The sequence below is a fragment of the Copadichromis virginalis genome, linkage group LG14 (assembly GCF_057382275.1).
Source record: "Copadichromis virginalis isolate Kocher_CV1m ecotype Utaka linkage group LG14, C_Virginalis_male_GT1.1, whole genome shotgun sequence".
In the NCBI taxonomy this organism is placed as follows: domain Eukaryota; kingdom Metazoa; phylum Chordata; class Actinopteri; order Cichliformes; family Cichlidae; genus Copadichromis; species Copadichromis virginalis.
The window spans coordinates 23370475-23394539 of NC_140631.1; the positions used below are offsets into that span (position 1 = coordinate 23370475).

Consider the following 24065-nt stretch of genomic DNA (forward strand, 5'->3'; position numbering starts at 1 on the left):
TTGGTGTGTTGATGTCAAAAAGTTACACAAGCACTGATGAGGTTTTACAACAGGGTGGTTTCACAACTGGAAACAGGGCATCACTCCGATAGCTTCCATTCACACCTACCGGTTCTTCCTGTGATCGCGGACCTGTTCTTTACGGGATTATTATAGGCAGAGGGAGAAGAAAGAAAAAAGAGAGAAATCACTCCACGTTCAGTGCATGTCAGCGGGAAATCATTCACCAGACGCGTCCACGCCTTCTCTTTGTGGACAATAAGCGCCAAGCCGTGCGTTTCACGACCCTAACGGAGCGCCTGGTGACCTGAGCTGATCGGGGGCTCTCCAGTGTGTTAACGTGACTGTCTGGGTCGTCGCAAACAAGTAAGCCCGCTGTCGTGTGTTTGTCTGGGCCACGGTCGCCAGCAGCACAGCCACAACCACCACCGTCGCGTCTATATATATCAGTGCTCACTTTGTGGAGACTAAGGGGGGAGGCACTTGTGGCTTTTGAAGTCTTCACCTCGTGGACCAAACCTTTTCGCGATGGAGTTGGGGTCAGTGATTTTGACGATCGGGGGTTCTGTGGGATTTTTCAAGTTCGTGAACAGCGGGGTCGGAAAACTCCCCGCACCCGAGTCTGCCTGCAGGAACGTTTGGAAATGGAGAAACATCTCCACGTCGTGTGTGCACAGTATGATCACCGCGACGTGGGCAGTGCTTTGGTAAGACGTTAAGAAGTTTTTAATTCAGTGTAGATCTGCTTGGAGGAAAGGAAAATGTTGGGATTTGGTTTTGGTTTGGTTGTGCGCATAGATGGATGCGCAGGGATGGGTCCATAATGTGGTTTTAAACACGGCTGTATTTGATTTTATTTTTAATGCTGTTTGACTTCTTTAGTCACTGTTTACATAGCTTATGGTTTATTCTGCTTATCCCTATGACCCCATGTGTTAAAAGAAGCGCACTTACTGACCCAGGCATTTGGAAAAGCTTTCTCTGAACCGCTGTCAATCCGTTTTTCCAGCTTTTTCCTGCACCCGCAGATGGCCGAGGATCTCATAGAGACTCATTCCGTGTTTTCTCACGCCTTGGTGTCTTTCTCAATCGGTGAGTAGTCTCCTACTTAGTTATCTCGTAGTTGTGACGCTATGTGTACGGTTTTACTGAGTGCAACCATCCTGAGGAGAAGTGTGAAATCTAATTCCTGGATGGCGCCAAAGTAGCTCCAGACTAAAGGGCTTACGTCGTTTATGTAAAACCTTTTATTTTAACGGGCAAATCCGAGCCATAGCTTGGCAGTTATCTATATTAGATTAACCAATTGGGCCCCTTTTTAACTGAATTTCATCTCAACAAATGAAAAAAAAAGTGATTTAACAGAGCTTAGCTTACTGTTCTTTATTTCTTTTAAATAAAACTAATCATGATTTGATATTTTAGTTACATTTTCATTTTTTATTATTTAGATATTTGTTTTCTTGATTTTTATCTATTTAATTCAGTTCTTTTATGTACTTTATATGCATTTTTTTTTATTTCATTGATCCCTTAGTGCAGCAGATGTGGGTAGGAGTGTCAGAATGTGCATGTTCAACCTCTGGAGACATCAGTTTGAACCACTTGAATTTTAAAAATTTCCAGTTTGGCCATATCTCCATCTTAGGAAACAGCTGTTGTTTTGCTACAGAATTAAACCACTACTGATTTTTTTTTATGCTTGTGGTTATGAGTAAGTCAAACTTCTTCAGAGCTTCAAACAAAATAACTGTAATGCCACACATATGTTACATGTTGCCCCAGAGGTCCAGTAACAGGTGCAGCTGCTGCACGAGCTGTGCAGGTTTACCTTTTTACCCCCTTTTTTTTATATAGCACTATCACCCATAGGTTCAGACATGTAACCTTCATCCATGGCTGATTTATTACTTTTACCCTCTGCACACGTGTCTCTCGCTGGCACACCCAGTCACCGTTTTTCTTAACAGACTGAGAAGCAGATAACCATTTACCGCCACTCCAGCAGCCACTTCAGAATCACCAGATAACCCGACAAGCAGGTCTTTGGGACAGCTTCAAACCTACACTGGCTGATGAGCCACTGTGCGGCCCTGCTGTTTGTTACGCTGGTTAATTCACCTGAGTCATCTAACAGATTTGTTAGATCGTGAGCCACCTTTTTTTTAAAAACAAAAAACAAAAAAAAACACGAATTTTGAGGGTCATAGGTGAGAACTGGGTAACCGGTGAGGAGGGTAAAGAGTCCATGCTGGAAATGTGACTGAAACAAATAGTATTGTTTGTATTGCTACAGTTCTGTTAGCAAATGATTAAAAAGGTTTAAAGTCAACTTTTACATGGTGGAACGTGCATGGTTTGACTCAAAGATTGCTCAAAAAGGGCAAGTCCACTTTACTTTATCTGAAAAAAATATATTCGTAAATATATTCAACAGCAATTATTGAGTTTATAAAAAATTTACTTTTTATTTTTATTTTTCTCACTTTTATCCCCCATGTGAGGGATTCCTCTGTAATGTTTGTTTACCTGCTGCACATATACTTTCAACTTTATTTAGGTTAATTTGTAAACTTGAGATATTTCTCAGTTTTTGAGATAAATAAAGTTTATATTATCAGATAATCTGAATCACACCGGACCAAATCAGAATGGTGTGGACATTAAAATGAGCATTTTTACACCCTAGAGCCTTGAAATAGTGAATAAGCTAAACCACAGGTTTAACCTGCTTTCTTTTTTACCGTTAAATTAATCAATATCATCGTAGCAGCTACCAGGATGTGTTTAAACCTAAAACTGCGTTTGACTGAATCAATTAAGCTCGGCTGAAGTTCACATACTGTGTATCAAGTAGGCTACGTTGAATTTTACCATCAGCTCTCTAAACCAGATTAGAAACTTGCAAAAATTCGATTTTCCCTGATTTCATTAAGATCTTTCAAACCAAGGTGCTCTTGCTACCCCGATTTCTTAAAATAGCAACTTTGCTCTGTTTTTACTTTTTCCTCATTAATGCTTTGAGTATTCTGGAGCAGCCTTTGGCACGTGAGCTCTCTTAACTCTGCACATTTATTGGATCTGTGCCGGGCCAGCGAGGGCTAACAGAGGATTCCCGGGATATTTGACATTCCTTCAGGAAACGCTGCTTTGGAGGGGACGAAAACGAGGAGCAGTGTTGGGATCTGAAGATCAATGAGGGCCATTATCATCGGTCCCAAGCACTGGGTGTAACCCCTGTTACAGTCATGTGACTTGACCAAGACGGCAACTGTGCAAAGAAAGTCACTTGATGTGTGCAAGCTGTCCACATCAGATACCACAGAAAGGCAGAAATGTGGAGTGATTCTGGGCCCTCAGCAGGTTTTCAGAGACTTTAGGGCAGCAGATTTGTGCGCTGTTCCTCGCTGTGTTACCACGCTGCAGACCTCACAGTAACATGACATCAGTGGTTCCCCACTTTTGTCCAGTACATAAAGCTGTCTCTGAGATAAAAAATTTAACACAATATCCTGCTTTCTCATTATACAGTGATAAGCATAATAAGATTCATGCCATATATATTTTATTTTACTTTTTAAGTACTGTTGTGCATCTCCTTCCAACTGCCTGTCAAACCTAGTTTAAATTGGGAGATTTTTTGTGTATACTTTTACTTAAAAAATGCTGTTATTCCCTGTTGTTTGAAAGTTTGTGAGCACATGTGCGTAAGTACAGTATAAAAGATGGCCGTAGCTTCTATGACTTCACCCATTCATGAAGTTCTGTTAGCCATGTTGGTGTTTTGAAACCATGACTAATAAGGGGCGGGTCTTACTGACTGTAAGTGCTGCATCCTCCCTGGCTAACCACTTGCGAGTTATTAGCCAATGAGCCTGGATGATCCTCTGCTCAGACACTTAAAATGAGCACAAGTTATAAAATGGACTTGATGTTTTATTCGGTCTGACCTGAGCCCATAAACTGCTCAGGAAAATGTTTATAGAGGTCAGGATATTGTGGAGTTTTCCCATAAACCTCTGTATGATCCCAAATCTGTATGCAGCTCTCTCGTTAGGAGTTAAGAGGATGTAGGTTTAAGGCTTCACCCATCTATGAAGGTGTTTTTCTGCCACTGGAAAAAAAAAAAAAAAACATTTTCCCAAAACATAGCGAAGTTGTAACTTTGAGTTAATAACTCCAAATGTCGGGTTAATTTCTCAGAAGTCAGTAAGTTGGCATTTTGAGAGAATGACCAAAAATTTGAGTTTCAGATGGAGAAATTGTTGCGTCAATCTTTTATACTTGCCGTTCAAGTACTCCGGCTCATTCCCGTGCCTATAACAACTTCAAGTGTTCAATGTTGGTGGGTTTCCTTACAGGACAGCTCTGGTCCTTCTGCAACATTTGTACTGATTTACAGTGGCTTGCAAAAGTATTCAGCCCCCTTGAACTTTCCCACATTTTGTCACAGTACAGTCACAAACATGAATCAATTTTATTGGAATTCCACGTGAAAGACCAATACAAAGTGGTGTACACGTGAGAAGTGGAACGGAAATCAGACATGATTCCAAACATTTTTTTTACAAACAAATAACTGAAAAGTGGGGTGTGCGTAAATATTCAGCCCCCTGAGTCAATCCTTTGTAGAACCACCGTTTGCTGCAATTACAGCTGCCAGTCTTTTAGGGTATGTCTCTACCAGCTTTGCCCATTCTTCTTTGCAAAACAGCTCCAGCTCAGTCAGATTAGATCGACAGCGTTTGTGAACAGCAGTTTTCAGATTCGTACTTATGAAAGTCTTTCAACAAAGTCACTGAAGTCACGTATCGGCCCTAAAATCACACCGTTTGACTGCCCCTGCTTAAGTAAGCAATTCCCCTCCTCTAATGTAAGCATGACAATCAAGCTCATTTGGAAGAATCCAGTAGAAACTCATCTTCTCTGCCTCTCTGAGCTTTGGTGATTGTTCTGTGTCAGCTTTACACTGGAGATGTGCCCATCATTTAAAAAAAACACACACACACCCTCCTTTTTTGTTTTTGTTCTTCTTTTTTTTTTTTTGTCACTCCTCTTTTTCACACCTGTGTGTCAGACAATACTGAATGAATCATTATGAAAACACAGCAAGTCATGTGTTCCGGTTGGCATGTCATGACTTTGACTGAAAATAACCTTTGAAGCTGAAAAAGCTGGTGTCTAAAAGACTACACTGGTGATCAGATAATAGCAACGCGTAAATTAAAAGCTTGATGTCAGTCTGCATGGATTATTTAATCTGTGGTGGGCTCTAATTTGTTTATGGCGAGTGGAACCCAAGCTTGACAGAAGGGTCCTGGTGTCAAATTTCCAACATAATGGAGTTAAATCCAGCCTCGATGAATGCCCCTCGCACCCCATCCGTCCCCATCCTCAAGCCTTCATTATGTTTTCAGCATTTTAAAAAGCCATCACCATGGATACGGCTAATAGCAGGCAGGGGCGCATAGCAGTGGAGGATATGAATAGGCTCTCTCTAAGAGGCATCTTGGTTGCCTTCGCTGCCGTCACGGAAGCAGACACGCTTGGATGAGCTCGAGTCTGATGTCGTCAGAGGAATCTGGTGCGTTTGGCTTGATTGATCGAGTGATTAACGAAATGCTCTCTGTGTCCACAGGTTACTTCATCTATGACTTCTTTGACATGTTGAGGAGCCAGAAGCTGAGCCAGTCCTGGGAGCTGCTCTTTCATCACATCGTGGTACGTGTTCAAAAATAAAAGACAAATGATGTCATACAGTGGGGCAAAAAAGTATTTAGTCAGCCACCGATTGTGCAAGTTCCCCCACCTAAAATGATGACAGAGGTCAGTAATTTGCACCAGAGGTACACTTCAACTGTGAGAGACAGAATGTGAAAAAAAAATCCATGAATCCACATGGTAGGATTTGTAAAGAATTTATTTGTAAATCAGGGTGGAAAATAAGTATTTGGTCAATAACAAAAAAACAACTCAATACTTTGTAACATAACCTTTGTTGGCAATAACAGAGTTCAAACGTTTACTATAGGTCTTTACCAGGTTTGCACACACAGTAGCTGGTATTTTGGCCCATTCCTCCATGCAGATCTTCTCGAGAGCAGTGATGTTTTGGGGCTGTCGCCGAGCAACACGGACTTTCAACTCCCGCCACAGATTTTCTATGGGGTTGAGGTCTGGAGACTGGCTAGGCCACTCCAGGACTTTCAAATGCTTCTTACGGAGCCACTCCTTTGTTGCCCGGGCGGTGTGTTTTGGATCATTGTCATGTTGGAAGACCCAGCCTCGTTTCATCTTCAAAGTTCTCACTGATGGAAGGAGGTTTTGGCTCAAAATCTCACGATACATGGCCCCATTCATTCTGTCCTTAACACGGATCAGTCGTCCTGTCCCCTTGGCAGAAAAACAGCCCCATAGCATGATGTTTCCACCCCCATGCTTCACAGTAGGTATGGTGTTCTTGGGATGCAACTCAGTATTCTTCTTCCTCCAAACACGACGAGTTGAGTTTATACCAAAAAGTTCTACTTTGGTTTCATCTGACCACATGACATTCTCCCAATCCTCTGCTGTATCATCCATGTGCTCTCTGGCAAACTTCAGACGGGCCTGGACATGCACTGGCTTCAGCAGCGGAACACGTCTGGCACTGCGGGATTTGATCCCCTGCCGTTGTAGTGTGTTACTGATGGTGACCTTTGTTACTTTGGTCCCAGCTCTCTGCAGGTCATTCACCAGGTCCCCCCGTGTGGTTCTGGGATCTTTGCTCACCGTTCTCATGATCATTTTGACCCCACGGGATGAGATCTTGCGTGGAGCCCCAGATCGAGGGAGATTATCAGTGGTCTTGTATGTCTTCCATTTTCTGATGATTGCTCCCACAGTTGATTTTTTCACACCAAGCTGCTTGCCTATTGTAGATTCACTCTTCCCAGTCTGGTGCAGGTCTACAATACTTTTCCTGGTGTCCTTCGAAAGCTCTTTGGTCTTGGCCATGGCGGAGTTTGGAGTCTGACTGTTTGAGGCTGTGGACAGGTGTCTTTTATACAGATGATGAGTTCAAACAGGTGCCATTCATACAGGTAACGAGTGGGGGACAGAAAAGCTTCTTACAGAAGACGTTACAGGTCTGTGAGAGCCAGAGATTTTCCTTGTTTGAGGTGACCAAATACTTATTTTCCACCCTAATTTACGAATAAATTCTTTACAAATCCTACCATGTGAATTCATGGATTTCTTTTCACATTCTGTCTCTCACAGTTGAAGTGTACCTCAGGTGCAAATTACTGACCTCTGTCATCATTTTAAGTGGGGGAACTTGCACAATCGGTGGCTGACTAAATACTTTTTTGCCCCACTGTATCTTGGCTAAAGCTGTTTCACATTATAAGAGAGGCCTCTTCCAGAGTGATCTCAGCTCAGAGTACTGGTGCACCTGCGAGAAAGACAAAATACCGGTCTTTCTTGTCAAGTAACATAGAGCGAGGACTAAAGGGATGATCATACCAGTGCGACAGCCTCCCTCCACTTCACTTCAACCTGCTTTTTTGTGAACTTTGAAGTCCTCCTGACTTCCCCCCTCACACTCACTGTTCAACCACTCATTTGTTTCTATCACATTCCTGTGAAAGCGGGGCATCTTAGTGGCATGTTGACCCCTAGCATGCTGGCATATTTTCCTGAGGGGAAGTGGAGGTCAGAGGATCTGACCCTTCCTCCGGCTTTGCTCTAAAGAGGGAAAGGAGCACTGATTATTTTCTCTCCACGCTTCTGACTGCATGACCTACATCCAGGACCATGCAGGTGTTGTGTATTGCTTTCTGTTGCCAAGCTCTTTCTCTTGTTAGTGTAAGTGTATTACTGGCAAGAGCTTTGTTGAAATTTTTATCAGGTGCAGGTTGCTGCCAGGGCTGGAGCAGATTTGTACTGTGCAGCAGTCACAATTTAAGCCTCTGTTTGGGTGTTAATAAACTGTGTGGAAGTATTTTTCTGCAGACTTTAAAAAGCAGGTCACCGGAAATTATCACGCTGATCTTCCAGTTGCATATTTGTAGATGTAAAGTATGTGTTTAAAAAAACAACTCTTTGTATTTCGGAAATGCTATAAATAAATGCTATCGCTAGAAAGATACAGGAATGTTCCTTATACACGTCATTTCTCTGATATCTGACATGCATCATCGATCTGGTATTGTCTCCACTCTTCTGTGAGGATTTGGGTTTTTTGTTTTTCCTTTAACCAATCGCCAAAGAGCAATGAATCCGCCTGAATCAAGTGTTGTTTTAGGACAACGCCCGACATGCATCCAGGCCAGCATGCTGGTTTTGGTGGGTTTTTGAGAGTGAAGCTGAGCAAAGGAAAAACAGTCTCCGGTGTGAGGCGACACTGAGAGCACATGAAGATAAATATGGTCCCCTTTGTTAGTGCGCTTCCTTTGTTCTGCCACACAGCTTGACAGCCATGTTAAGGCCCCGTTTCAACCAATCCCATCACTTGATACTGTAGCTGACGGCTGGTCAGTAGTGTTCGCGTTGTTATTGTATTTTCCACCTCACGTTTCAGTCGAACTTTTCTTCTCCATCTTCGGTAGTTAATCCAATCCCTCATTTTAAATTTAAGAAAACTTCTTTAGTTGTGAATTATTAGTTATTTTACATGATGCCACAACAAAAGCCTGCTCAGAGGAGTTGATGGATTCAAAAGTTTTCCCTGAAATGGCACCAGAATGTCCGATCAATTACAGAAAGTGTGCATAAGCAAAAAATACAACAAATATTTGAGATTTTCTTTGTGGGTTGCTGGAAGGACACTGTCATTATCAAAGTGGTCACTGAGCACTTGACCCGGCAGGAGCAATTCTGTTTGTACTCAGTGGCTAGAGTGCAATTGTGTGTGTGTGTGTTTCCTAAAATTTCAAAAGCTCTAGATTAACATGCAAAAAAAAGACTTTATTAATCTCTTTTTCTTCTAACTTGCCAATGTCAAACCATGTGTGTTCTTTGAATTATTAGTAATGATGCAAACACTTGCACTTGGAGAAATACTTGCATCTAGCAAATTTGCAGTTAATTAAACTTTGGAAGGTTTACAAGAAACCACTGGTCAATCTCAGTCTGCACAGCATTAAAAAAGAAAAGTTCCCAGCAACACCATCTTTATGGCTGTGCTCATATCCAATAGTTTTGCTGGAACAGGATTTGGGGCAAAATAATACATTATTTGGTGTTTAGGTATCAGAAACTGTTCACTAAATGTGTTTGTGGACATAGTTTTAAGAGAACTTCACTGCATACAACTAAGATAACAAACATTGGAAATATTGGAATGGAGGGCTGCTATTGATTGATTTTTCTGGGGATTCTCAGTGTGCGTCTTTGTCTGGCTTTATAGGTGCCGGGTAACACTAAAAGTATTATTTTCCAGCATTATTTTGCTAATAAAACTTTGGCAAAATTGGTTTTTAGTTCTTATTCAACTCAGACATCACTGTCCTTACCACCTCACCAACCTGCAGTTCAAAGCTGCTGTTTCCGAAGGGCAGCCAATCGGAAGAAGGCTGTCATATAGAGAGGGCAGGTGTAAGGTAAAGATGGATTATTATGCAAAGATACTCTTGTGGAGTAAAACAGTGTCAAGATGGAGCTAGAAATGAGCTTTGCTAGAAATTCTCAAATGTTTTGGATTATTTGTGAGAAACGGCTCCAGCATCACTTGTCTGTAGGTGACAAAGGACTAACTGGGAGGAGATATTTGTTTTCCCTTTTTTCCTGAAAGTCTCGTCTTTTCCTCTTTCACTTCCTGGAGGTTTAGTGAATGGGTGCTTTGGCCAGGCCAGCTGGCTTCGGATTGTCATTAGAGCGTGGGAGGCCACTCACACAGCTCTCTGTGCTTCTCAGCAAACTAAATCTCTTTACACCCTTCGTTTCCCGATTGTACCATTCATCCTTTTCTGTGACGTCCTCCGCTTCATTTCAGCGTTAAGCAATCCTCCCTCAACTCTTTCGCTATATTGACATCATCTTGACTCATTTCTTTTCTACTTTTGTTGCTCTTTTCCTTGTTTCTTTCAAATGCATATGGTATACAGAAGGTTACTGTGTCAGGTGTTCACATACCAGTCACCTGAAGTCCAAGGAGTTTTCCCAGTGTGCTAAGACCTGAACCCAGTAAGACCAGCTGGCCATGCAGTCCTAGAACAGAAGGCTGCTCTCTAGTTAATCTTCAGCTCATATGGGCAGCCAGCTGATTCATATTCCCCCTGCATTTCATCTCCCCATTGCTGCAGACCTAGTGTACAATCTGGCTTTGCCTGAGCAGTGACACATGCAAACTAAAATGTGCATATGCCATGCTGCATGTAGAGCAATTGTGTGACTGGAAGACACACCCTCCCATATTGTCCACAAGTTATTGGAAAATATGGGAGGGTGTGTCTTTAGAGAAAAGTTTTGAACATGTGTTTAAAAAAGTTTATCCTTATATGTTGACTGCTGATTAATGTAGGCCATAAAATAAAATGCTCAAAACAAACCCTCTGACTAAATATTGTTGACTTTACAGGTGGAAACGCGTGTAAAAATACATTTTGAATGTCAGTTGTGGTCACACCTGTTGCTAGGTCTTGTAAATGTGAAGTGCACACTAACTTCAGTGCAGTTTTGCTGATCTGTTCTCGCGGTCCAGGAGAAATAATAAGTCAAACTCTCCATGGAAAGTTTTTTTTTTCCCCCTCCTCCTTATTGACTGCTATGCAGAATACAGCTTCTTATTTCGGTCTCAGAAAAATGTGGGCCCTGCCACACTCACTCGGGCCTGATGAGATCCTGTCTGCCGTAAACTCAAGCTTCCTTTGCAAAACAGGAAGGCCTGATCACTCTGACAGGAGTCGGGTGGCTTCTTCTAAGGGTCAAAGATATGTACCTACAATGGTATATTTAATGTGTGATAAAAAATATTGTGCAGAGCTTTCTAGAGTAGGGCATAGTTAAATAATGTCAATTTTTTTCCCTTTGTTTGAGCTAAACTGTACCAAAGTGATCGCCTAAAGAAAACACCCACCCCTACGATGAGTATGTTTCAGCCATATTTATTCATGACTCTTGGAAACTGTGAGCACATAATTAAAAAGCAGAAGGACGCCAGCCAGACGCAGTAGGACAGACTTTTTTTTTTTTTTCCATGAAGCCTGAAAGCATGTGAGTAACAGTATATATTGAATGTTCTCGTTTGAGGTTTTAATGATGATACACAGTAGAAGCACAGATAAACTCACAGCTCCTTCACAGGGGATTTTATGTTTTGCGGCATGTTTTCTTTCATAAATGTCTGTCATCCCTCTCTCATTAGGCAAAATTGAGTTATCTTCAGTGAGCCGTACCATAGCAGACACTTCTCTGAAGCAGATCAGGGCTTCACAGGTTAACTGACCGCTTCCTGACTGCTGTAGCCCTTTAAAAACCCAAATCTAAGTATAGTATTGCTGATGATGATTCTACTATTTTTCCTCCTCATCATGTATGCTCTCATTAGTCCCATGTAATACTTCGAATGCTCAAGTTGGTGTTTTAAACACAAATGCAGAATTATAGGATTGTTAATGAGGAAGCCATTAACTTCTCAGCTGCTCTGTTATTTCCAATATTGCAATAAAAAGCCCAGATCACACATAGAGTGAAATATGGAGCTATTAATCATCTGTCACATTACTTCTAAAACGGGTTCACCAATAATTTATTACAACAACTCAGTAATTTGGGGGGAAACAATTAGATTAAGACATAACTATGTAATAGCTTTTACCATTTAATTACAAGGTAAAACCAAGTAATAACCCTGCTGGGTAATGTTAAACTAACTAGGGGTAATAATGTAGATTCTAATGTAACAATACCTATGAGGTAAAACCAGTTGGCAATAGTAGTATTGTAATATAATGACTCGCAAACAAAAGAGGTACTTTCTGAGCACTATTTGGAACTAAATATTTTTAGTATAATGATGTAATGATGACGATGTGTAATGCTGAAATTAAGTCAACCTTATATCCTAAAAATTGTCCTTTGTTTATTGGCTTTAACATATTTTATGTTGTTGTCATTAGTACTAGGGCACATGTCTGCCATAGTTTAGTACCTGGAAACATTTGTATTAGCTTTTGTGTAATAACCAGAAAATATATTAAACTGTTAGTTTCTTACATTCAGTTTAATCTGTTATGATAACCCTATACATTACTTGGCTAAAAACATTGTTAATACTAGGCTGTTTCTTACTTTTAGCTTATATGTAAAAGTAAGATATATGTAATTAAATAGTTTTACATGGTTACCTAGTTCTAAATTATTGCAACACTATTATTGTGTTATTATAGTGCTGTAAACAAAGTGCAGTTGGGTTCTTTTGCTTTAAAGCACACCGTTCCAATAGATTTCATGAGTAAAACTGACTCAGTAAACTCCTAAATATAGGTCAGAGAGCTGCATCAGCCTTATCTTTGGTTAAAATGACTAATGTCCTGATTATGTTGAAGTAAATAAACCAAAGAATTGGACAAATCTACACCTAGATAGTTGCTCTTGTTCTTCTAGATGTTGACAAATCCTGGATAAAACTTCTGCTGTGTCCATTTCATTTCTATCGGTGTTCCACAAAAATCCTTTTAGCCAGGTTTTCAAATTCAGTCTGGGATAGTCTCAGTCCTTCTTGCTTCATGTTGTGCAAACATCAGATATTAATGGACCTTGTGTCAGTTTACCAGGAATGAAAACAGATATTTGTGGGAGGAGAGCTCAGCTGTCTCAAATACCCAGTGGGGAATGCCACATTTAGAGGCTTGAACATATTTTATTTGGCTGTTACTGGTGTCGGGACGCATGTTTACTGGAATGCCTTGCCTGCCGCATATCCTCTGCGTCATTCGACACTGAAACCTGATTAACCTGCACATTTGTAGCTTTATCAGCTACTCCTTCCAGTATTCGTTCTAAGGAACCCTGACTCCACCGCAGAACTTAAATATTTCCTGATTGCACATGCAGAAATTTGTTGAGCCTTTACCTCCTCTGCCACTGGAAGTTTAACATCAGCTGTTTTTTAAGCGCATATGACGTGTTTTTGTTTTTGTCTTTGCTAGTAGTCGTATTTCAGCCTGAGAAATACAAAGACAACACGCTGAGAGTAAAGTAGGCCAATGAGATGGCAGAGACTGGAATGTGGGCATATATTTATTTTGGCCATGAAATATGGTTTATCCATGTGTATGTTGCTCAATTTTTTTTTTCTTTGGTGGGGGAACCCCGCAAATCCCCAGATTGTGTGTATATCCAGACAGGAGGGCAGACATCTGGTCTCCACATGAACCTCAGGCTCCCATGAGCAACATGGAGCAGAAAACCTCTAACTTCCTGAGTGGGCTTCTGCAAATGTGCGCTCGTTCTCCACACATTTCTGTTCTGGAGCCATACATCATATATCACACACTCTGCCTTGTTCTCCCCCGTCCCCACTCGTCCACCTACTCTCCGCAGCTTGTACCACCCACTCACATGGCTACATACCAATGAGATTCTCCACACTGGTAGTATAATATCTGGTTTTTGTTGAGGTTTTTTCTTTTTTCTCCACCCTCATGGTATGTCTGAAGAACTTCCTTGTCCGTTGTTTTTGAGACAGGCACAGTTTATACTCATGATGCAACAAATACAAAGTAGGAAAATAAAACAACAATTTCAGTGACCGCAGCTTCTTGTCTTGGATGACAGAGATGCTTTGGACTTTGTATTTGTTTGTTTATACAGAGCTTTTTGCCTGCTGTAGAGGCATTTGACTTTGTTTGTTATGCCTGTTGCAGTAGCATCTTATCCCACCGGGTCTCACACGTTTTACCGGTCCAGCACCAGATAGTGGCTAGTTTTTATCTGTTTATCTTGTTTACTGCTCATTTCCTGTTTCATATGTTTTGCTTAGGGCTTACTAGAGTAACTTTGCATAATTCACAGTTCGGGATAAGAATGCCTTCATGCACGCCATATTGGTGATATTCCCACAGCTTTGCACCATTTATACCAGTGGGAGAGCTGACGAAAACCTCCACATCAGCGCTGGTGTAGGTGGAGAGACATTTTTCTAATGCTTTTTCAAACTGCTGCAACATCCCCTGTGTATAATCTGTGACTCTCTGAGCTCCTACACTGACATGTCACTAAAATGGAGGTAATGTCCTTGTTCCCCAACATCCGACGGAGACCTTGTTAAGTGACAGAGTGTAAAGGCTGGTACGGCTCCATGCCTCGATCATACCTTACGTGCTTGCAAGTCTGCTGGGGTCCGGGTCACATAGTTTTGTTATTTTGTACACTGTCTTGCAGACAACGTCACAGATTGCTGGAAGCACATCGGCCAAATAGTCATTCCTGTTATATTTCTTTGAAGTCTACACCTAGGGTGCATAGGGTGCCTGCATAGTTGGTGCTTACTAATGTAAAGTGACAACAAAAAACACTGGCAAATTTGCTCATGCTTCTCTTACAAGAATTAGTTACCGATTCATCTGTAGTGCCTGAGAAGTTGGGGGAAAAATATTATCATTGATTCTTGGATTTTAAAATGTTTTTAAGACAAAACCATAGAGAGCACAGCAGCCAGAACAATGTGAAGCCCATCACGGTGCATCAGTCTTAAGTGTCAGTGAGGCTTTTCTGTTACAGTGGCTTCCGCCTACAGCAGGAAAGAGCACACATGCCATGCTTCCCAAAGAGGCTGGCTTTGAAAAAGCGAAATGGCGCTTGTTCTTGTTGGCATAACAACCAGGAATGCTGTTTGTAGAGGCATTCATCTATCAGTGGGTTTACAAAGGAAGGAGTAGATGTCGGTAAGCTGCAGGTCACGTCAGAAAAAGCGAGGTGGGGCACATAACAACTGTGTGTTTGTTCTCCACTAGTGCCTCAAACGAAAGCTTAAAAAAAAAAAAAAAAGATAGTTACTGTGGGAACACCAGAGGTTCTTGCGTGTGATTGGGTGTGGGTGGGTGTGAAAGCATGTGAGAGCATAGCGGAGGAACAACCTTATGTTTAACCTTTGTAGTAAATGCAGTTAACCATTTCATTTCCATGTCGTTAGTCTCACCTGTCCTACTGTAGTCATCGGGATTTCACCAGTGCACGCGCTAACTATAGTTCTAACTTGACAAATTGTGGGTTTCTTGAGTGGCAGAAATGTCTTTCCAACCTCAGAGCTAATTTTGGCCTCAACCTCTCATTAAGAAAGGCAACAATCATTTATCATTAAGGTGAACACAGTGATGGTCTGTATCTGATATTCCAAACTAACATGCTAGTTAAGATTTTAAAGCATTTTACCAACTAAAATCTTATGATCTTACTTTGCAAGCAGTGAACAGGACAAGAACATGAATATAACACAATGCAACACAGTAGTGACGCACATAACAAAGATTGCAGGATGGTGACAAACAGCTGAGGTGTGACACATTTGAGCATTTTCACTGTTGTTTTGAAACGCAGATGGACGCTCGTAAGGTAGCACACCCGTCACGATAAACTGAAGGTGCACTGACCCTAAAGCACGCTCCTCTTTATCGTCTTTTTACCCCACAGCCAAGAAAGACAGCTGGAGTATTGCTGTAACCCACCGGATGGCTGTCCAGTGGGCGGCGTGAACACAAGAACTCAAGAACGAGGCAACTTAAAACTATAGGCGCATCCCCTAAAAATCTTATACGAGTACGAATCCTTTGTGAGACATTGTCCCAGCTTTTCTATCATGTGTGTTATTAAGATTACAGCGTTACAGGATAAAGGTGTCAGTGGGTCAGATCTGGAAGCTATGTTTATCTTTGCATCCAAAAAGGTTTATATTCTCTTTATTAACAAAACGGTCTGTTGAGCCTACGCTGTCTTTAATGGAGGATTATGGATACAGCCGTGTTGTGGTACTTTAAGGATTCTTCTGTCTTATTTTACGGTTAAAGATGACCAAAACATGCACAACTGCAAATCCTATCATCAGCGCTCTTCTCAAATCCTTGGCCACTGCGGACAGAAGTTAGGTCATTGATGAGGCATGCAGTCCACTGGAAATAACCACTACCTGTCTCTGCACAGCCAGTGCCTGAAAACCTCGAGTGACCAAAGCTGTTTTCACACAGGAACGTCAGAGATGTCGGGATAATCCAAACGTTGTCCAAAGATGAGGTCGCTTGCTTTAGCCCAGCTGTCGCTCCTGGAAATGTGTGTGATTTACTGATTTTTAGGCAAGGGTGCCACCTGGGTAATGTGTGCAGGAGTTACCTATTACAGGATTACCTCTTATTATCTTTGCATACTATCCAAAGAACAGTAGACTTTGTGCTATGAAGCAAAGGGAAAATAAGTAGTAGTCAAAAAGGCTGGGACGCCATAGAGCTGCTGTGCACGTGTGAAAATAGCTCAAGCTTCACCAAAACTGACCAATCACTGAGCCCTACTCCATAGCCTGTATTTGAAATGAGACATACCCGGCTACAAATGAAAGCCATACACACAATTTAAACTGATCACGGAGATGCACGAACAAATATTTGTGCAGTTACTCACCAGATGTTGTGCTGCTGTCAGCTGAGCAGAGTTAACACAGGTCTCATGATAACAGTTATGGGCCCCATGCCTCATTCTTGTAGACAGGCCTGCGTGAACCTTCAAACTTTGGATTGTGCACATGATTGTTAGCATGCTATGGTCCCATCTCCCCATCGCTCCACTGCTGTTGTACCTACTAACAACTTTCCAGCATCCTATGCATTGAGCTTCTTTGTAGTTTCCTCTCCATCAGCTAAGCATTTCCTGCCCTCTTCTTTAGACACACTCGGCCTATCCATTAACAGATTTTTTTTATGAGCTGTGACTATCTTATGTGCTTATATATTATATGTGTAGAGCAGTAAATAATCAATAATAGAACATGCACCTACATCCGTTTATCAGGATTATTATTATATGGCACACTGTGTTGCACAGCTGTACTGTGCTGTATTCAGACGGGTTTGTTTGATTGATGAAGCACCTCCTCAGTCTCCCATGTCTGTGATATATCTCCCACACATGCACACACACGTAAACTGGAAACACAGCGTTGCACCTCCCTTGTTAATAACCTCCCTGCCTTCTTTAGTTATTATTCAGCGTTCAGTTTGTGCAAACGGCACGTCACCGAAACCTGAAATTCTTCTCCGACTGAGTCAGAGTACGAAGTACTGAAAGAACTGGTTTGTCACGGGAATCTTTTCACTAACTTTCGTCCCTTTTTTTTTTCTTTTTTTTTTAACAGGTGTTACCTCTCTTTGCAACAATGTTTGATTGAAGATTTCTGAAAAAGGAAGAAATAACTTCCTCTTTCATCAGGTTTATCCGCTCTGGTACTTCTAGTCAGTTCAGCCTGCACGGACCGATTTTCAGCACAAATATAAGTCTTTGCACATCTATCACGTGAACTTTGCCCCACTTTTGGGTTGGTCCCTTTCCTTTAAAGCTTGGGAAAACTTGGGATTAGTGACAACCTCTGTCATCTTCACTATCTCAGCGCCCAGTGTTTTCCCCCTGAAATAGGGCAGAGGTGATGGTCCCTCACCTGTCTGTCTAATTGAGCCCACAGGGAAAAGAATGCAGCAACAAACACTCGTGCTGCTTTGTTTTCATACAGGTGTGTGTAATATAGGTTCATTACTAACTTATTATAGACATGTTGTATGAGACTATTTTTCAATCAAGTTAAAAATTTTCAAGGTTATGTTTGAGCTTGGTGATTTTAGTGAAGTGGCTCCCCACGGTAAATTTAAAGCCTTTTTAGATTTTTTTTTCTTTTCTTTTATATGTTGCAATCATCTCCTGCAGATGAAGCATTAACATGTTTTTCCAAAGAATTAAACTTAAAGTTCATTCTTGACATAAAAAACTCAATCATGCCACAAAATCTTCCTCAGATAAGCTTCCTTTAACTTTTTAACCACTCCCATATATAAAACAAGCTTTTCAACCAGTATATTTTCATGTTAATGTGTTTAAAAAAAAAATCTTACTCTAACAGCTAAATGTGGTATGATGGGGTTTTGTTTTTTAAATTCCATTTTGCTGTGGGTTGTGCAGTTACCTGATGGGGGTCATATGTGGGTGTTCCTGTGCTCCACTGTGTGAAAGATGTGCTTCAGTGTGGCAAATCCAGTTAATCCTGAATTAATTCCATCACGACAGACGCAGAGACCGGTGGTGTAGGGGGGAGTGGGATTACACAGGTTAAGCAGACTGCTCTTCTTCTTGAGTGCTTGGGAGATGACAGAGAAGGGCACTAAGGGTTATTGATGCGCTTAGCAACAGGGATAGAGCTTGGATGTGTTTTTCAGTCAAAAAAGACCCTCCACTGTGCTGTCCTTACTGTAGTAAATTAACCTGAAGGCAGTGAGTGCCCTCATCAAAGCACCAGAGGAGTTGATTCAGAGCTCTCAGTTTGATGTGGTAGCTATTCATGGAAACTCTGTTTTGTGAAGGAAGCAACAACGGCTTTCACTCACATTCAGTTGTTTGGAGGCCAAACAGGTTTTTGTAGCAGCCTTTAAAGTCGGGCATGGGGATTGACTTGCTTTTGTAACCAACCTCGTGTGGCCTCCAGAGAAGCTGCAGTTTTTGAGTTGACAATTGTCACTTAGATTTGAATTCACTGTGAGATTGTGGGTTTGCTAACTGGAGCGTGTGTGTGATGATTTGCAGGTGTCCGGTCCTCTGTTGGTACCCGTGAGAGTGTTTTCTGGTGCATGTTGTGTGTCTAAATGATAACAGTCTGGACTTTTCATTCATCCTTTTGGTTTTCAGTGGTGGAAACGGAGCGCACTGTCCTTAAGTGTAACACAGGGTTTTTGTTCTTACTAAGTTACTAATTACTAAGTTGCTTAATCCATTCATATGTTGTTGGCAACCTGTGACAAAATGTCATGACATGACACGTCACCTTGTTATTTTGAGGGGTTTGGAGTCAGCACCTGTGCTGCCACAGAGGAATGTCAGAGAAGGGTGACCGGGCCACTGCTGGGTGTGTGATCTCACCTGTGTGTGAATGTTTGGTGCTGTATGCCTTTCAAATTATGAGGCATAGGTTGGTTGCCAAATGCAGTTCCTAGTTATTACTGTCATTATGAGCTAAAGGCAGGTAAATGGTGTGATTTGTGCTCTGAGTGTGTGTTTTGTTGTGAGTGAGGTGGAATTCAAAAATAGTCTTTTACAGTTAAAATGAAATTTAGTGAGGTAACTCCTCTGTGCTGCGGTCACAGTGTGCACTTGCTTTTAGGAGTTTAGGAGGAAATGAAACACATCCAGCAAAGAAGAAGACGTCGAACTTTACCTCTTGGCACTAATGGATCCGCTATATTGTAACATGTGCAACTCTGGGGATGGTGTGACCCTCACATGGCTTGTTGCCTAATCTACAGGAACGCGTCACATGACATTTTGCTACATTACAGTCATCACATGAAACACAACATGTTTCTCCAACAGAGCCAGCCCTGTTTGAAAGGGTCATTTTGTCACTTCACACATCACAGCACCCCGTGACCTGTAGCAGCTGTTTTCTGCTTTTCCTTAAGTCCACCTTTATTTCCAGCTTCCACTCCTAATGCATAAACAAGCCAGTTTAAGCGGTGCAGTGACTGAGTGTGAATGAAGCCTGATGAATGTGCGCGGCTCCTGTGGAGAGTTGGCCGAACGGAGTATAGACGCTCTCCTGTCATCCAGATTTTATACCTGAGACTGCTGGGAAAATGTTGCACAGCAGCTTTTTGTTTTCTTTCTTTCACAACATCCCATAATTTTTGCAGTATGACTCCTCCAGGGTTTGAGTTGTTTGAATGATGATGCTGCCACCTTGTGGCGCGTCCGTGTCAGTTACATCACAGACTTTCATAAGCACTGTGTGGGAGTGGCGGAGCTTCACGTGGTCGTTAAGTAAAATCCTGACATAAGTGGCGGTGCGTTTTCAGGGCAGAAGTTCAGATGTTCACACATCCGCCTCCTCCTGATAGGCTGAGAAGATAAGAGAAAGCGACTGCTTCAAATCTCACTGCCATGTTTTTAGATTAAGTTACAGTGCTGTGATTTTTTTTTTTCTTTTATCATATCAGTTATCAAACTCCATTAAGCACATAGTGTCTGGTTAAACATTATCTTGTAAACTTATTCAATGATGACGAGCATAAAAGCTTTTAAGATATGTATATGCTCTCTACACTCACTGGCACTTCCATACATGCAAATAAAAGATTAAAGGAAAGCTAACCTATAAAAATGTGTTTTCAGGAGTCATTTAAAACAAATAACAGAGTCATCAGGAAGGCTGTTCCAAAATAAGGGTGCCACAACCTCAAAAGCACAATGGCCTCTGGTTTTAATATCAACATGTGGGAGAGTCAGGAGACCCTGGTTAAAGGATCTCCTGCAAAAATGGGTGTGATGTGTGAACACTGGCTAGTTTTTGAAGTGCACCAACAAAAAAAATATTCTCCACAGCATTACACCAGCATAAAAAGTGTATATCTGGTTACTGTTGCCTTCCGATCAGCTCAGGACAGCCTGTCATTCTCCTCTGACCTGTGGGATCGACACCACACACAGAGAACTGCACTGCGTATTTGCTCTTTTTCAGCCCGGGAGATGGTCATGTGGGAAACTCCCAGCAGATCAGCAGTTTCTGAAGCAGTCAGACCAGACCGTCTCACACCAGCAACCATGCCACATTCAAACTCACTGAGACCCATTTTCGTGCTCATTCTGAGTCTCGCGTTGAACCTCACTTGATTGTGTCTAAATGCATTAAGTTGCTACCGCGTGATTTGCTGATTAGATGTTTGCATTAAAGAGCAGATGAGTATCTAATGAATCTGCTGGTGAGTGCATCACAATGAAAAAGTGATGCACTCACAGACGAGAAGAGAGTAATATTTATAATCCTAGTGGTAGTTATGGTAGAACTAGTAGTAGTGGATAATACTGTTTTTGTTTTTTCACCTGCTGTAATGTTCCTCTGTGCCGTTTTCTCTCCTTGTCTTCTTCTGTAGGTGATCACCTGCTTCGGCCTCGCTGTGGTGTCGTGCCGCTACGTGGGCTTCGCCGTGGTTGCCTTGCTGGTGGAGATAAACTCAGTGTTCCTCCACATCAGGCAGATCCTGCGCATGGCCAACATGGCCGCGAGCACGCTGTACCGCGTCAACAGCATGATCAACCTGGGCACGTACGTGGTGTTCCGTATCAACACGCTGGCCTGGATGACCCGGTGGCTGGTGCTCAACAGGGACAAGGTGCCCCTCCTGGCCTACACGCTGGGCAGCGTGGGCATGGCCATCATGACGGCCATGAACATCGTCCTCTTCTGCCGCCTGCTCAGGAGCGACTTCTTAAAGAGCAGCACCCGGGAGGCCAAGAAAGAAAAGGAGATGTAGAGAGGAGGGGGAGGAAGGTGAAGGATTCAGAGGGGCACACGTTACTGTACATTAACACGCCGTGGCTGAGGTTCTGTACTGTCTGTACTGCAAGCGTTTAAATACTCATAGCTGTAAAGACAGAGAGATCTGCACCTCCCTTACATTACAGGTACAAGTACTCCAAGTGTAATCAAACAGCCTCACCTCAGACCCATCTACCAATCAGCTGCAGTTTTTCTCCCATATTTCAGTGCTTCATATAAACAAATCGAGGCCTTGTGAGACACCAAACGCCTTATTGTCACACGGCGTTTCAGCTCAATCGATCCTAAAATGTAGCTCGCGATGAGTGACAATGCACTGAGCCCCTCAAACGTCCATGTATGCAGCCAGCGGAAACAGAAACATAAATATAAAATATCTCTCTTTACTTTGGAACAATAATCTCTTATTCATATATAGACATATATCTCTATACATAGGATATATACACGTTATGCTGCTGTGAGTTTTATTTCTTCGGTGGGGGTGACGTCAGAGGTGAATGCCTTTCCCACCAAATCTCCTCAGCTAAAAACCGCCTGCTACCTCAGGGCTCACACCAGTTCTTTGCCTCTTTCCAACACTCGCAATGCTGCCGGTGATTGGCAGCAAAAAAAAAGGAACAAAAGTAATGTCTGCTTGTTGAATAAAGAAAATCAAGCAAATGCAAATCTTTGCTTAACGAAAGAATAATGACAACTGGGAGGCAACAACGTGTGTCTGTTTTGTCCTTTTACATTTAACCCTGATGCTTAACACAGCTCGTGCCCTTCACGCGGCGGGATCTTCGCGTCGGTAAACCTCAGAGGAACGAGGCGAAATCTCCACTGATGGCATCACTGTCCATGAGCGGGCAGCTGCGCTTTAAACTTGAACCCTGTGAAGTGAAAGGAAAACCTAAATGGTGTAGATTAGTTGAGTAAACTCAATAATTAGAATAGCAATTAATATTTCAACAGTGCGCCGTGGCATGTGCGTCTGCAGTAGGAGCTTTCAGACAGGCAGGAAGTATCAGCACATTCCTACACCTCACCTCAGTGACCTCAGCTCAGCCAAGACCACCAGAGATGCTTTTACTTTGAAGGGCTTTTGTAGATCTTTGCCATCCTGCATTTAGTTTTAAAGTCGCAGATGAGCGCGACAGAAAGCAGAGAAAACCCCGAGGTGGGCGGGAACAAACTGGTCTGAGAGCTGTGAATACAGCAGACCGTTATTTACACAGCCTCACACGGCCTCTCCTTCCAGCTCAGCTCACAGCATTATAGCTCTTCTATGGCATGGAAATATAATTGATGTGATTTAGTTTTTTGCTTTTGATATTTTTGATGTTTTGCCTTTGTGTATAATCAGTGTTTGATTTGTTGTATATCTTTGTAATTTATTTGTGCTATAAAAGACGAGTTTAAGGTGACACAGTGTTCACCGAGTTTTCCTGTCGCTGACATGATTGTGTTAAGACATGTTGTTAGAGGGTGGGAGGGCATTTTTTTAGCAATTTTTTTTTTTCCTCCTTTCTTCACGTGCAGTTTCCTCACAGTGTGCATGCTTGAATAGGTTTATGTTCAAGCCGTGAAAAGCAGGCCTTCCAGCCCCAGTAACAATCACAGCGCACAGCAAAAAACAAAAACACTATTTGGGAGAAGACAAAAGTTTGAGTTATTGTTTTTGTTTTTAATTAATTTTCTTTTGAATGTTAAATTTGCTTTTTTAGGGCAGCTTTGTTGTTGGTAATTGAAGTTCTTTCTAACAAACAAGCTTTTACTCATGAACCTGTTATGAATACGACTGTAATGTTATTGAAATTGTGCTTGTATGACATCATTTGTTCATCATGTTGCTGTGTGCTTTAATGAATTGTGACACGCCTTAGCAGCCAAGTCATATTAATGACCTGATGATTTGATTTTATTTTTAAAGCATTCGTAGTAGCTCTGATCACCTGTATGGCTTTGATTTCCAAATGCGACTGTCCCCAGATCTTATGAGGTCAAAAATATTAAATATTGAGATTCAATATTTGTGACTTGTCGGCATAACGAGAAAATATTTAGGCCAAGAGGCATTCTAAAGTCCACCAACTTTATCAAAACCCACAAATTATAATTACTCCATCAGTGTGCCCTTGTTTATTCATTCATGAAGTTCACTTTTTTCTTTCTTTCTGAAAGCAAAAATTATCCTGTCATCAGACTGTCGCATATAAATATAACGGTGTAAATATAACAGTTTTATTTTTTCAAGTTTTGTCAAAATTGTTTTGTAATTAAAATTGTGATATGTATGTTTATCTAACAACACTATTTGTTTTAATGTGTCGATTAAAATAAGTGAATAAAATCAAAGGAATGAGCGTTCTGTTTTAGTTTCTCTGCAGATTTTTGGATTAGCATCGGGGTTATAAAAGAAGAAGCCAGTTCGAGGTCCAGATCTGGGGCGTCCGACTCACTATTAGTCATGGGTGACGTGACCCAGACTCAGGTGGACCCAACCAATCAAAGGTATTGTTCGTATTAAAGAAACAAAAGGTCCGCGGAGGTGACACAAATGCTTTTGGGGTCAGGAAGG

General features: G+C 41.8%; 1 protein-coding gene across 1 annotated transcript; it reads left to right on the forward strand.

Annotated features, from left to right (window-relative positions):
* On the forward strand, window positions 1–23850 carry tlcd2 (TLC domain containing 2). Its single transcript, XM_085429991.1, has 4 exons — window positions 1–707; window positions 1010–1092; window positions 5639–5721; window positions 21096–23850. Exons 1-4 carry the CDS (start codon window positions 529–531, stop codon window positions 21474–21476), a joined length of 726 nt encoding a protein of 241 aa, XP_085286117.1. The 5' UTR covers window positions 1–528; the 3' UTR covers window positions 21477–23850.
* The last annotated feature ends 215 nt before the right edge of the window (window positions 23851–24065 follow it).